Source organism: Oncorhynchus masou, chromosome 16 (genome assembly GCF_036934945.1).
Source record: "Oncorhynchus masou masou isolate Uvic2021 chromosome 16, UVic_Omas_1.1, whole genome shotgun sequence".
Classification (NCBI taxonomy): domain Eukaryota; kingdom Metazoa; phylum Chordata; class Actinopteri; order Salmoniformes; family Salmonidae; genus Oncorhynchus; species Oncorhynchus masou.
In genome coordinates, this window is record NC_088227.1 from 34,885,579 (window position 1) to 34,899,425 (window position 13,847).

Sequence of the window (13,847 nt, forward strand, 5' to 3'; positions counted from 1 at the left end):
ATTGTCAGTGTAAACTTTCAGGAGTAAATCAGATTAGGCTACTGAATATTTTAGAGTGATTTTTTATTTTAACCTTTATTTAAAAATAGGTTAAAACAGTTAAGAACAAATTATTATTTTCAATGACGGCCTAGGAACAGTGGGTTACCTGTCAGGGGCAGAACGACAGATTTGTACCTTGTCAGCTTGGGGGTTTGAATTTGCAACCTTCCGGTTACTAGTCCAACGCTCTTACCACTAGGCTACAGTACCGCCCTGCTGTCTCAACAGCAACGGCAGGACTTGGGGACAGCCTTGCTCTGCATTTCTATAATTTATGAGAGCTAAGACTAAAAAGTAGAGACTCCCTGTTAGATTGTTTTTCTTGTTTTAATATTATATTATTTTCTATGCTAACCTTTTATGTTATATTCTATAGAATATTTAGAGTAGAATAATATAATATTATGTTAATATTATGTTTAAAAATATATACAAATACCTACCATCAAATCGGATCCATAGTTTACCACGATTATTGCGTACAATCAGATTTATTTGAGAATCTGATGACGTTTAAATTTTCTGAGCAATTCACCATGCATTCCGCAGCGGATGATACACCTAGGAACCAAGAATTGTGAAAACGTTTCCGCCCGTGGATTTATAATTGCCGTCAGTTGAAGGCTTGTTTTGGAGAAAGTGAACGTTTTTGTATAACGTTAGCTAGATAGCAAGCTACATGCTTATTTTGTCAAATAATAACAGTATTTGTTACTTAATAGCTTGTGGGGCGTGATTTAGCCATTTCTAAAGGTTGCCATAAGGTGAGTTGGCAGAAATTAATCGAATGAATGTTGTTTCATAGCTACATTTGTGGGAAGCTAACGTTAGCTAGCTAGCTATGTTTTAAAAGTAACCAGCCTCCCTTGTTGGCTAGCTAGCGAGCTAATATTTGTAAAAAAAAAAATATTCTGTTGGATATTATTTGGTAACATTTCATTTTAAGGGGTCCTTATTACAGTGTAACTACTGCTGTAACAAGTATTGTAACGTTAGTTGATTGTAATAACTCATAGATACACTGTAATAACATCATGTAACTGCTGGTAATTGCAGTCTGTAATTACAGTGGTTTAACAACAAATACGTGTTTATTTTCTTCTCAGCTGCATCCAGTTCAATAGTAACTGTCATAAGGTCGTAATCTCTTGTGGACAGATGCGCTGGGTGTTGCGAGATTTAAACAATTGGAGGCTCAATAGGCTATAATTACCTACCTGTGAATGCGCAATCTTTAAAATCTCCACTCAATGTTGTTGCTAGCACATTCCCCCCAAAAGTGTACCATCTGGGTTAACATGGTTGAGTTTACAAAAAACAGATCAAATATAGATAGGTCAACCTCACTGACTGGGGTTTACCATACGGGTGTCATCCCAGATGGCGGCAGGTTAGCCTAGAGTCTAGCCAGTAACCGAAAGGTTGCTGGTCGAATCCCAGAGCAGACTATGTGAAAAATGTATCGGTGTGCCCTTGAGCAAGGTGCTTAACCCTGTAAGTCATGCAATATTATTTAAAATGATAATAAAAAAATTACTAATAATGAATGCATATGTTACCCATTATGATAAACCCATAAGTACATAATATATCTGCATAAGTACAATGTATTTACAAGGTGTATCTTGAGGGGCACTTGTAATTCACGTGTACTTATACATGTATACAAAACATTAGGAACACCCGCGCTTTTCATGAGTGACCAGGTGAAACCAGGGGAAAGTTATTTATGTCACTTATTAAATCCACTTCAATCAGTGTAGCTCAAGGGGAGGAGACAGGTTAAATAAGGATTTTTAAGCCTTGAGACAATTGAGACATGCATTGTGTATGTGTGCCATTCAGAGGGTGAATGGGGAAGACAAAATATTTAAGTGCCTTTGATCGGGGTATGAGTATGTCAAGAACTGCAACGCTGCTGAGTTTTCCACACTCAACAGTTTCCCGTGTGTATCAAGAATGGTCCACCACTCAAAGGACATCCAGACAACTTGACACAACTGTGGGAAGCATAGAGAGTAGACATGGGCCAGCATCCCTGTGGAACGCTTTTGAAACCTTGTAAAGTCCATGACCGGACAAATCGAGGCTGTTCTGAGGGCAAAAGGGAGTGCAACTCAATATTAGGAAGGTGTTCCTAATGTTCCTCACAACCTGGCCCTTATTTTAAGGCTTCTGGAAGTGCCATCCAAGTGGGAGGATAAACACAGTAGTACACCACAGAGTACATGTAATATCTGTATACGGTCTAATATACCACAGCTGTCAGCCAATCAGCAGAGCAGTTTATAATTGTAATGAATGTGCACTTAGATAGTACATTACCCATGCTGACCCTTATTTTAAGGCTTCTGGAAGCAGTACACCACAGAGTACATGTAATATCTGTATAAGTACAACGTAATTACTAGGTGTTACACAGGATTTAGCTAGTTAAAATTAAGTTCATCACGGTGACTTGTAATTATTGTTAACCTACAACACTAGGCTAGCTTGCAAATGCTAGCGAACTACCTATGCTAAATCGTCCAGCCGAATTCATGTATTCCAAAAAGCTAAAACAAATTGCATGGAAAACGTACCTTCTTTCTCCTGTATTGCCGTTTTTTAACCTACAACACTGTGTATCTTTTGCGGTAATCTTTCATGTCTGTATTTTGCACACTGACATTCTTCTTGACCCTGTTCTATGCGCACTGTGTCAGCACATGTGGGCATGTTTGGGGTCGTTGTTATGTCGAGCGTGTTGCGCAGATGGACAGATCTTGCAATGATGTACAGTATGTATAAATCATTGAGGTCTTGACATGATGCCTTAATTCCTGGGATAAATAAATAATTGCCCCAATGCATCCCATCCAAAAGTGAGAATGTTCCTCAACGGTGAAACCCTTGCAAGGTTACATGACAGAATAAGAGTTTGCGTTATGACCATTTTAAGTTAATTTATAAACTATTATTCAACTAAGCTTAAAAGGCTTACAAGCCTCTAAAAAATGGTGTCTAAAAATGGTTAATTAATGGTTAACGTGTTCACGCTACACGTTCCCCAAGGGCACCCCCCCCTGCTCAACTCAAAAAGTGGCGCACAGAATGCAAAAATATTCTTAGAAATATTTAATCTCCACACATTAACATGTCCAATAGCTCAAATGAAAGATAAACACCTTGTTCATCTACCCAGCGAGTCAAATTTCTAAAATGTTTTACGGCGAAAACATAGCACATATGTATGTCAAACCACCACAAAGACACAGACGATATGTAGCCATTTTGTCGAACAAAAGATGCAATCACAAACGCAGGATTAAAAGAAAAATAATTCACTAACCTTTTGAAAATCTTCATCAGATGACAGTAATAGGACATGTTACACAGTACATTTATGTTTTTTTCAATAATATGCAATTTCTATCCATAAATCTCCGTTTACATTGACGCCATGTTCAGAAAATGCTAAAAAATGTCCGGAGAAATTATAGATAGCTCCGCCAGATAACGCCAGATAACAGCAATACACATCATAAACTTTGACTAAATATACATGTTCTACATATAGTTAGAAAGATACACGGCTTCTTAATGCAATCGCTTTGTCACATTTATTTTTAACGTTACAGAAATCGTTCACTATTCAATAATCTGAGACGGCGCTCAGACATAAGCAATATTTCTTCGCTATGTTGGAGTCAACAGAAACACAAAATTACAACATAAATATTCCCTTACCTTTGATGGTCTTCGATCAGAATGTAGTGGAAGGAGTCATACTTACCCAATACATCGTTTGGTTTCAAGTCGTGTGGATAGGATAAAGTAATCCTTCTCCCCCCCCCCCCCCTTAAATGATTTAGATGCACTATTGTAAAGTGGCTGTTCCACTGGATGTCATAAGGTGAATTCACCAATTTGTAAGTCGCTCTGGATAAGAGCGTCTGCCAAATGACTTAAATGTAAATGTAATGTGTGTCTTTGTATTAGCATATGCTACAAGTTCCAGTTGAAATGCATCCAAAATGACTTCTGGTCCCGAACAGTTGCGAATCAAAACTTCAAAATTACATATTATATGTCGACTAAACTGGTCAAACTAAGTGCAGAATCAAGCTTTAGGATGTTATTAACGTACAAAACAATTCTCAATTCAACCGGACAATCTGACTTCTTCTCATGCAAGTTGGAACAAAGGGAGCTCTGTGCCCAACGCGCGCCCGAAAGCGCATGTATTTTCTCGCGACACTCACTATTTTGCCTGCCAAAGAGTCAAAGCTCGCGAGATTTGCACAATTAAATGCTCTTCTGATAGAGGACATCTTGCGGAAGACATAGAAACTGTTCCCAGATCCATAGCTGGTTGGGAAGGGTGGGGGCGATGACGTCAAAGTTGCCCCAACTTTCTGGACACCAAAACTAGTTTGGGAGATTGGCTGCCCTGTGAGTTCTGCTATACTTACAGACATAATTCAAACGGTTTTAGAAGCTTTAGAGTGTTTTCTATTCAATAATAATTATTATATGCATATATTAGCAATTTTGGATAGATTTCTTTTCAGTTTACTATGGGCACGCAATTCATCCAAAGGGGGCAGTATTGTCCCGAGCCTTAACAGGTTTTAATAACCTTTTACTGCAGTGGGCTCAGTCAGGGTCACATAGAGTGTTTCTTCATAGTATTAAACGTACTGTGAAACAAAAGTATTCAGCTCACACACATGGTTATGGGCTTAAAAAAAAAGAAGACACCTGTAGCATGTCAGATATTTATTTTGTGAACCCATTTTTGCCATTGCGCCTGGGCATCAGAATCCAGAGCCTTTTCTTGTAGAGTTGTGTCAATGAGGTGGTCGGTTTTCAATTGGCTAACCCTTATCATGTGGTTTGTGCAGGCTGAAATATGGTGCATTGGGATGCTATCGGAAACTTGAACATTTGTAACAAGCATGGTAACACGCATTCGTTTTTACACCCCTGTAATTACAGACTGCAGTTACCACCAGTTACATGTTGTTACAGTGTAACTATGAATTATTACAATTAATTACAATACTTGTTACAGTGTAATGACATATGTAATTACACTGTAATAAAGACCCCATAGTTTACATACTCTATAATACGTAACAATATTTGTAAATGACTAAATGATTTGTTCACTGCAGATGTTGTCCTCCCGTATTTCCAGCTGGAATGTGCCACGGTGGAACTAGAATGATGTTAGTGGACACAATGCTAGCCAGGCAACATGGACCACAGGAGGCCTTTGGTGTTATGGAGAAGATGCCACAGGGCAGGAATTATCAGTGTGTCACATGCTTGAAATGTTTTTCCGCCCCATCCAAGCTACAGAGGCACATCCTTTCACACACAGGACAACGACCATTTGGGTGTCACCTCTGTGAAAAGGCATTTCGGCAACTAGCACACCTGAAACTCCATCTTAACACACATCTTTATCCAAAACGAACTGAACAGAAGAAGATGAATGTAAAGTCTAGCTTGCATCCAAGTGGATATGAAAATACCCCTCCTGCAAAGATAGACAACTTAAAAGCATGTTTGCAGACAGGCTCCTTGGACCCAGTCGGTGCAGAGGACACATTGGAGGTAGACATCAGGCCTACTGGACCTGTCCACATAATTGAGGAAAATTCTCTCTGTTCCCCTCGCTGTATCGCTGAACTATATCCCCCACACTCTGAGGTCGAGAGGTTTGAGAAGCAGCACACAGAAGAGGAGCCAATTGGGAACCACGATGACTGGAGTGAACCTGAGAAACAGACACTGGATGAGGATAGATCCTCCAGAGAGGAAACAGTGGACAAACATACAAAAATAATTGAGAATTCAAACTCTCATAAATGCCCTGAGTGCTTTAAGTGCTTCAGCGCCCCGTCTAAATTAAAGAGGCACTGCCTGATTCACACAGGCCAGAAACCATTTCAGTGCTACCTATGCCGGCGTGCTTTTAGGCAGCTGGCCCATCTTAAGGTACACTACAGCATTCACTCAGGGGTCGCGAAGTCTAGAAATCTCAAATCTTTCTCTCAACCCCAGAGGTCAAAAACCTGGCCAAGGAACTATCCATGTAACATTTGTGGCAGGAGATTTAAACAGAAGAGACATTTGATAGTTCACCAGCAAACTCATCATGGTCCAGATACTGCTGTGCACCCTGATAAGTTAGATAATACGAGTAAGGCCTGCCTTCCAACTCACACTGACCATGCTTCCCAAGTAGATTTCTCAAACTCTGAAAATGCCATAGCGTACAATACAGAGCTGAATGAAAAGAGTCAGATACATGTTGTTGAAGGTTTAGACATCTTATCTGAAGAATGGCATAACAGTGCAAAGCATGCGACACGGGACATTGACCTCACTCGCTCCTCAGACAGAAACAATAAGTCATCTGTGTCTAATCGCTCAGACCGTACAAACACAGGTAAGGTAAGGGAAAATCAGTGCATGCTGTGCCTAAAGAAGTTTGACTATCCCTCCAAACTCTCCCGACATCTACTGGTCCACATGGACATCAAGCCGTTCGGATGCACCGTCTGTAGTAAGTCTTTCAGACAGCTCTGCCACTTACAGAATCACATGAAGGCGCAACACGTAAAAAGCGACAATGTTTTGAAAAGTGTAGAAGATGCTCCCGACCAACCAGGTGTTATTCTATTAAAGGACAAGTCTGTTTCTGAGATGAGGAGAAATCAAAGTGAACATTTAGACCAAGTTTCTCAACCTCAGGAAGGCAGCAGAGACATCAGTGAAGTTGGTTGTTTTCTAAGCCAGTATGTTCTACCTGTCAGACCTACCTTAAGTCATTGCTCCACTGACAGTCTCTACAACTATGGTGCTCAACAACCTACATGGAACCCCAGTGGGAAGCTGCTACCTGGATTGGACTGTGATACAGTAAACAGGAAGTCTGCAGAGCAGCCTGTGTCTCTCAGACAAGTGCATAACACAGACTACACAAATACCAGTGATGTGTTGGACAGCACACCAACAAACCAATCACTGGTAGGCATATCTAAACAAAGGAGTTGCATCTTTCAAAACAAACCCACAATCCATGGCAGAGGGCGTTATAGTTGCCCAATTTGTTCAAAGCGCTTTGATGCTCCATCCAAGCTACAGCGGCATTCCCTGATCCATACAGGACAGAGGTCCTATCAGTGCCCCACTTGTCTCAAGACATTTAGACAAAAGGCTCATCTGAAGGTGCACCAGTCTATTCATGAACAAAGAAAAGAGGCTAAACCCTCTACTAGTCATAGTGAAGACCGAGAAACCAAGTCTTTCTCAAGACCAAAAAGGACCCCATCTTCAAATGAAAAGGATGTAGTCTTTTGTAATAGGAGTCAGAAGACATCACGTGACAGTGATCTCTCTGCTGTCCCTCCAACTCAATCCGACTGCCCACTGACAAACAACGTCAACAGCCCACCACCGACATCTGTTGCACCTAGGAAATTGGGGGGGTACCAGTGCATGGCCTGTCTAAAGAAGTTTGACTATCCTTCTAAACTCTCCCGACATCTCTTGGTCCACATGGGCATCAAGCCTTTCAGATGTGCCGTCTGTAGTAAATCCTTCAGACAGCTCTGCCACCTACAGTCTCACATGAAGGTCCACAATAGTAAGACCACACTGCATGAGGAGGGTCAACAGAGGAACATCAACTTGGCTCATCTGGACAACATTCCCCCTGAGGCTGGGGTTGTTTCTGAGGGACACGTCTTTGCAGCAAGTCTTCATCCAGATGAACCAGGCCCAAGTCAAACTTTTGGAAATAACATACAAAATAGTAATGGTGGTGAATCCTTATCTCACTACTGTTCAAAAGAAAGCATGAACCAATCAACAGAAATCATCAGAAAGAATGAAACAACCCCAACCCCTGAACAGTCAGAAGACATGAAAAGCATGAAGTCAGAAAATAACTGCCTAGAGGAGCAGAAATGTATCTCGCCTGCTCAACTGACAAAGAGCACTTGGAATATTGCTGAAGAGAAACATGTGGACAAGTTTCCCTCGGATGAATATTATGGACAGCAAAACCACCCCCTGATTCCCAACTGGTTAAACCCTTATCCATATCAACAAGAAACCGCAAATAACAAACAGACATATCCAATTGCTACTCACCGTATTCCTTACCTGGAGGAACCGGGATCCAGCCACAGTGACCAACCGGAAATACCAGTTGATGTTAATCACAAGTTAAATCTATATCAATCCCCTTTAGAATCTCCTAGCACTAATTCACAATATGAAGCTAAAGAGGAGGAAAGGTTGGAGGTTGGGCTTAGGTCAGAGTTTAATGTTACATACAAGTCAGAACCTCCCAACGACCTTCAAGGCTGCTCAGACAGTCAGTGTTTTACCACCAAGGGGAAACTGAATCATCACAGGTGTTCTCCAAGACATTCAGTTGAAGAGAGGCAGGCGAGCTCATATCGGTGCGCTATCTGCTTCAAAAGCTTCGAGGCTCCCTCGAAATTGAAAAGACACTATGTTATCCACACAGGCCAGAGGCCATTTCAGTGTACAGTGTGTGGAAAGGCTTTCACCCAGGCAGGCCATTTGAAGACACACCTGCAAATCCACAGGTAAAAGACTTGGGACATTCACCTACTGTATAACGACTCTAATCACAGATCTCCACACACTCGTATCTTACTTATATTTACCATTCTCCTCTACTCTCTAACATTAGCTTTTTGAATTGCAGAATATACCATTTATTATGTATATTTTTCTGCCTTTCTATTCTGTCTTATTTTCTTGAAGTGGCTTTTATAGTTGGTATTATATGGTTTAATGACTTTGTACTATATAGTAATGTACATGTGGTGTATTAATTGGTTTTAACAATCTGCCTATTTACAGTGTGATATTGCATGTTTATGTGTTGCCTGCATTATGAATATGTAAATATGACAGCAGCCAGTACTTCTGTTTCACACACAAAGTATACACTAGTGCAAATGTGTCTTTAAGGCAATACTCTGGCTGGCCATGGCATTGTGGTGCTCGTTGGTTATAGCTAAAACAAAATACATTTTGGGTAGGTCTTGTTTTTGGAACTGAGGTAGGCATTATTTATTCTGAAAAACATTCTGAATAATGTTGAGGATCTTAAGAGGAGACTACCTACGCTGGATCAACGCCATCAGATAACTTGGGAAGTCCTTTCATTGTGACTTGCAGTACCACCTATTCACACAAGATGGCATCATGTCTTTGTTTTGGTTGGTTGAGATGCACGGTTGGTTAAGGAGAAGCTTCTGACTTCTAATGACCGATGTTATTCGGGGGGGACACTTCAGTGTGAAATAAACCGTTTTTTTACATGGTACATTTTCTGTTTGACATTTAAATACATAATCATACTGATTTATGAATGTGTACTTATTTGAAGTGTTTGAACTGTCTTTAATCCAGATGTAAAGGTTCTGAAAATGTTGAGGATCTTAAAGAGTAGACTACCTAAGCTGGCAGGCCATGACAAGATAAAAAGCTCATTGACCTGTTAGGGATTTGTGGAGTACGGATTACGGGGATTATTTCCCCCCTAAAACCATTCAAGATTCAAGCTGTTTCTTCTTTAACCCTCCTGCTGTGTTCTGGTCGAATTGGACCGATTTACAAGTTTTCTCTCTGAAAAATGTAGTTAATTTTATCTGATTGTCATATAAGGTTCCATGACTTTGTCCACACAGGGCATCTGAACACACAAAATACATTTGGATGATTTTCATTACATTTTGGGTGTTTTATTTAACTTTTGTACACTTGTGGTGTTCCCGGTCCAAAATGAGCAGTCAAAAATGACCTGACATTAGAAATTAATGGGTGAGACTACAATTGGTGTATAAAATTGAGTTCAGGCAATGCCCATTCATTAGATGGACACACTTCCTCTCCCAGACCCCCACATGCATGTGTGTTTGAGCACACACACACCTCGCTCCCTATTCTTGGCTTCCATGGCAACCCCCACTGGAACCTTTCCCCAATAGAATCTTTCCCCTGCCGGAACCACACCTGTTGGCATTCTCACAAACAATTGCGTTATTGTTTCAATAAAATATAGAACTTCTCTCGCAGCTCTGGTATATAAAGCTTTTTTGAGGCCTTGCTCACAAGGCTTGGGGTCTGTGGCAGCACAATGACCAAACGATATACTGTATGTGAGGCTCTTGATCATATCTTTAACCATGACACTGGTGAGGAGAGAGTCCTTGTTAAACTTTGACACTAAGTAGTCTGTGTTAAATAGCACCATATGTTTAATCTGAGTATTTGTTATAGTCAAAATAAACATTCTTTTTTTTTTTACTAAAAAATTAGCTGTATGAGCTCAGGTCATTGAGGCCTACGGGTCTCATAGCTAATAGAAGTTCAAAACCTGTAATGTTCACAAGAACTTAAGTTGATTAAAAAAATCTAACACAACATTAGGTGATAATATATGTATTATTATGGATCTATAATCAGCTATATGATGGGGCAGTCATTTTGGACTGGGAACACAGAATTAATTAACATGAAATGAACACAACAAGAGGGTTAAGAGTTTCACAAGATGTTATATTATGTTAAGTATATTATATTGTATGCAGTTCTACTGTATATGCAAATAAATCGTAGAAGTTTTATCCAAATGTGTTACAACAGTTCATTGACGTAAGGATAAATCAATATTGCTTGTGCGGGAGTTTTTAATGTGAAACAAAGTGTAAGGGATGTTCTTCATTGTTTGCGCTCCCTGCCGTCACGCAATGGGGATGTGGGGAGGGATTCATTTCTGTCATTTTGTACATCTGTATTAAAATCTCCCTAAATGAAACATTTTGGTCTTTACTGAGGCACCTCACAAAAAACAAAATCCCAATTGTATTAATGGATCAGGTCAGATATTTTTGGGAGTTACCTGTCCACGTAAAAATATCTCAGAATGCCTCAATATGTAGGCTAGGTGTAATTGACCAACTGAAGAAAACATAGACAATGCTACCCTGAACCATTGCCTTACCTGTGTAATGGACCAACAGAAGAAAACATAGACAATGCTACCCTGAACCATGGCCTTACCTGTGTAATGGACCAACAGAAGAAAACATAGACAATGCTACCCTGAACCATGGCCTTACCTGTGTAATTGACCAACAGAAGAAAACATAGACAATGCTACCCTGAACCATGGCCTTACCTGTGTAATTGACCATCAGAAGAAAACATAGACAATGCTACCCTGAACCATGGCCTTACCTGTGTAATTGACCAACAGAAGAAAACATAGACAATGCTACCCTGAACCACGGCCTTACCTGTGTAATTGACCAACAGAAGAAAACATAGACAATGCTACCCTGAACCATGGCCTTACCCTCACCCTGACAGAATGGGTTTAGTTTCTGAAATACACAGTTGGACATTGTGTGTCTTCTTGCTGCTCAGAGCAGAGGCAACAGAACTTCATATTTTATAGGTCAGGTTGTGATTACAGGGCAGTGTAATAATCTCTGACATGTCTCTGGTGTGCAGACATGGGATCTAATCCTAGCAGTAGTAGCCAGTCCTGCCCTGTTGCTACCTCATGTCCCCATTTGATTGGATTAGGTAGCTTTACAGTAGACCTAGACCTCCAACCCAAAAGAGACCTGTGTGGATTTGATAGATCATAATAATTCATATCACTTTTATAGCACTATTCATTACATAAAGAATCTCAAAGCGTTGCAAAGCATCAACAACAAAAACCATGCAATTAAAAAAAACACATAATTAGGCTAATCATCATACAGTTCTCAGTAGTTGATATTCAGATTTACCTTATGCAGGCGCGTAACGGGCTTTGCAGGTGTGGTTCCATTGCGCGGGCTGAATAGATTTCAGACGCTGAAAATCCTCCCACTTGTTGGCCAACAGATTTTCTCCTGGAGTTGTCGTTCAATATAGAGTTTTCTGTACATTTATCTTAAGCAATCCCTTTAAAATACGGTGTACTTTTAATTATAATTGTGTGGACAGACCAACTAGAATGCATCAAGACAGCGGGTTCAGAATATTAGGGATCAATGAAAGGAAGCAATCTAAATATATGCATAGTATTTCCGTTTCAGCACCAACTGGTGTAGCCCTTTCCTGTAGTCAAATGAGCTCATGGATGGAATGTTATTAACATTTTTAATATTTTCATAAATAATCAACTTTTTTTATAACGTCGAAAATTCAGTGTTTCTATGTCAAACGGTTTTGTTATATTTCAGTCCTCTGTGATGTATATACAGTGTAATATTGGGACGCAAACATGACATGTAATATATTTCAACTCTATATCTGACATGGTACAGCTGTCTTCTTCTTTTTAACCCCTTAACCATGTGTGTGAGACATATACTTTTGTTTCAAAGTAGATTTGTTTAAGACTACCAAGAAACACTATGTGAGACCCAGATATAGTAAGTAAAAAGTTGAAAAAAATACTCCGATTTGGTAGATTATTTGGGCAAATTTTAAGGTTGGGAATGTATATTTGACTCGTAAAAAACAAGTTTGGAGATATTCCAAACTTGTTATATATCCCAAAATATATCGATTAATAAAAAATACAGTGGTTTTATTCATCCTAAAAGTTTCCATATTCAAGTTCAAACCATGACATTTTAGAAGGTTAAAAAAAGTTACAATAGGGGTCGAACAATAGGCTCGTCCTAGGAATCTACCCAAATCCTCACAAATTATGGAACTGTAATGACAACAGTCCAGTCTTCATGAACCGTGCGCCAGGCGGTTAAAACTGTGGTCTGAGTTCTATGATGTTTCAAATAGACTACAGGTACCAAATTATTGCTCAGCGTTAGGCTAATATGATCCACTATTGCAAGCGACCCTCGGGAACAGCTACATGGATGTGACAGAGAAAGAAAGGCAAACGGAATGGAATGATGCAAAATGTAGGCTACAAATAGAACACAAGAGTTACAGTTCTAAATGTATGTGGGCATTACTAACGTGCCTCCCGATAGTGGCTACTATTTAACTTGATACAAATCGTTAAACAAAACAAAATCCTGGGCATATAATTAAAACATTATAAACCCGCATAAATCAACTTGGCGGGTTCGGCCTTACAGAAGCCTATAGTTTGTGGTCTCCATATTTCATCGCTGCAAATGATGAGGGCATAGAATTCGACATTTCAATAAAGGCACAGCTATTTATAGCCTACTTCACTGTGGAAAATGGGCCAATTCATGTCATGTTGATATTATGTTTTATTTGCTTCCATGTGACTGGTTTCACATTTGTCTCCAGGGATAATGAGGAATAATCATCTAAAACAATTGTTATTTGTATTTACAATCCCCTTCTCCAAATATATTACTCATTTACCTAGCTCTTGTCATTAGCTGTTATCGATTTATAAATTACAGTGCATGGAGAATGCTGAATATTTCTATCCAAAACTGAAAGTATATGCCTTTTCCATTTGGAAGGTTCGCTCAACCTTGTTCATGGTTTCCTCCCGTGTAAAGGAGGTGGAATTATGAGGGAATTAAGTCTTGGTCATAATATGGAGTATCTGTAGATACATCTCCACCACACCTTCATTTATTTGATCTCCACCCCAAAGGAATGGCTGATGTATAGCATTATATTCTCATGCTTAAATTCAAGGTCAGAATATTCATAGAGAGAAAAGTGCATAAAAAGGCAATTACTTCCATTTACAGGCGCTTGACTCCACCTAGATGGACGTCAAGAGACTAAAGGTCGAAAGGTTCATGGCT

The 13,847-nt window shown here is 39.7% G+C and overlaps 1 protein-coding gene across 2 annotated transcripts; it reads left to right on the forward strand.

Moving 5' to 3' along the window:
• Nucleotides 1-664: 664 nt before the first annotated feature.
• LOC135557887 (zinc finger protein 770-like) lies at nucleotides 665-10,900 on the forward strand. 2 transcript variants are annotated; one of them, XM_064991575.1, is made up of 2 exons: nucleotides 665-806; nucleotides 5,202-10,900. In XM_064991575.1, exon 2 carries the CDS (start codon nucleotides 5,230-5,232, stop codon nucleotides 8,659-8,661), a length of 3,432 nt encoding a protein of 1,143 aa, XP_064847647.1. In that variant the 5' UTR covers nucleotides 665-806; nucleotides 5,202-5,229; the 3' UTR covers nucleotides 8,662-10,900. The 2 variants fall into 2 exon arrangements, with proteins under 2 accessions (XP_064847647.1, XP_064847649.1); XM_064991577.1 differs by having other exon boundaries at nucleotides 5,225-10,900.
• The last annotated feature ends 2,947 nt before the right edge of the window (nucleotides 10,901-13,847 follow it).

Excerpts from the sequence above, each read along its gene's own strand:
- LOC135557887 (XM_064991575.1), top strand. The coding sequence starts at position 5,230 with ATGTGCCACGGTGGAACTAGAATGATGTTAGTGGACACAATGCTAGCC.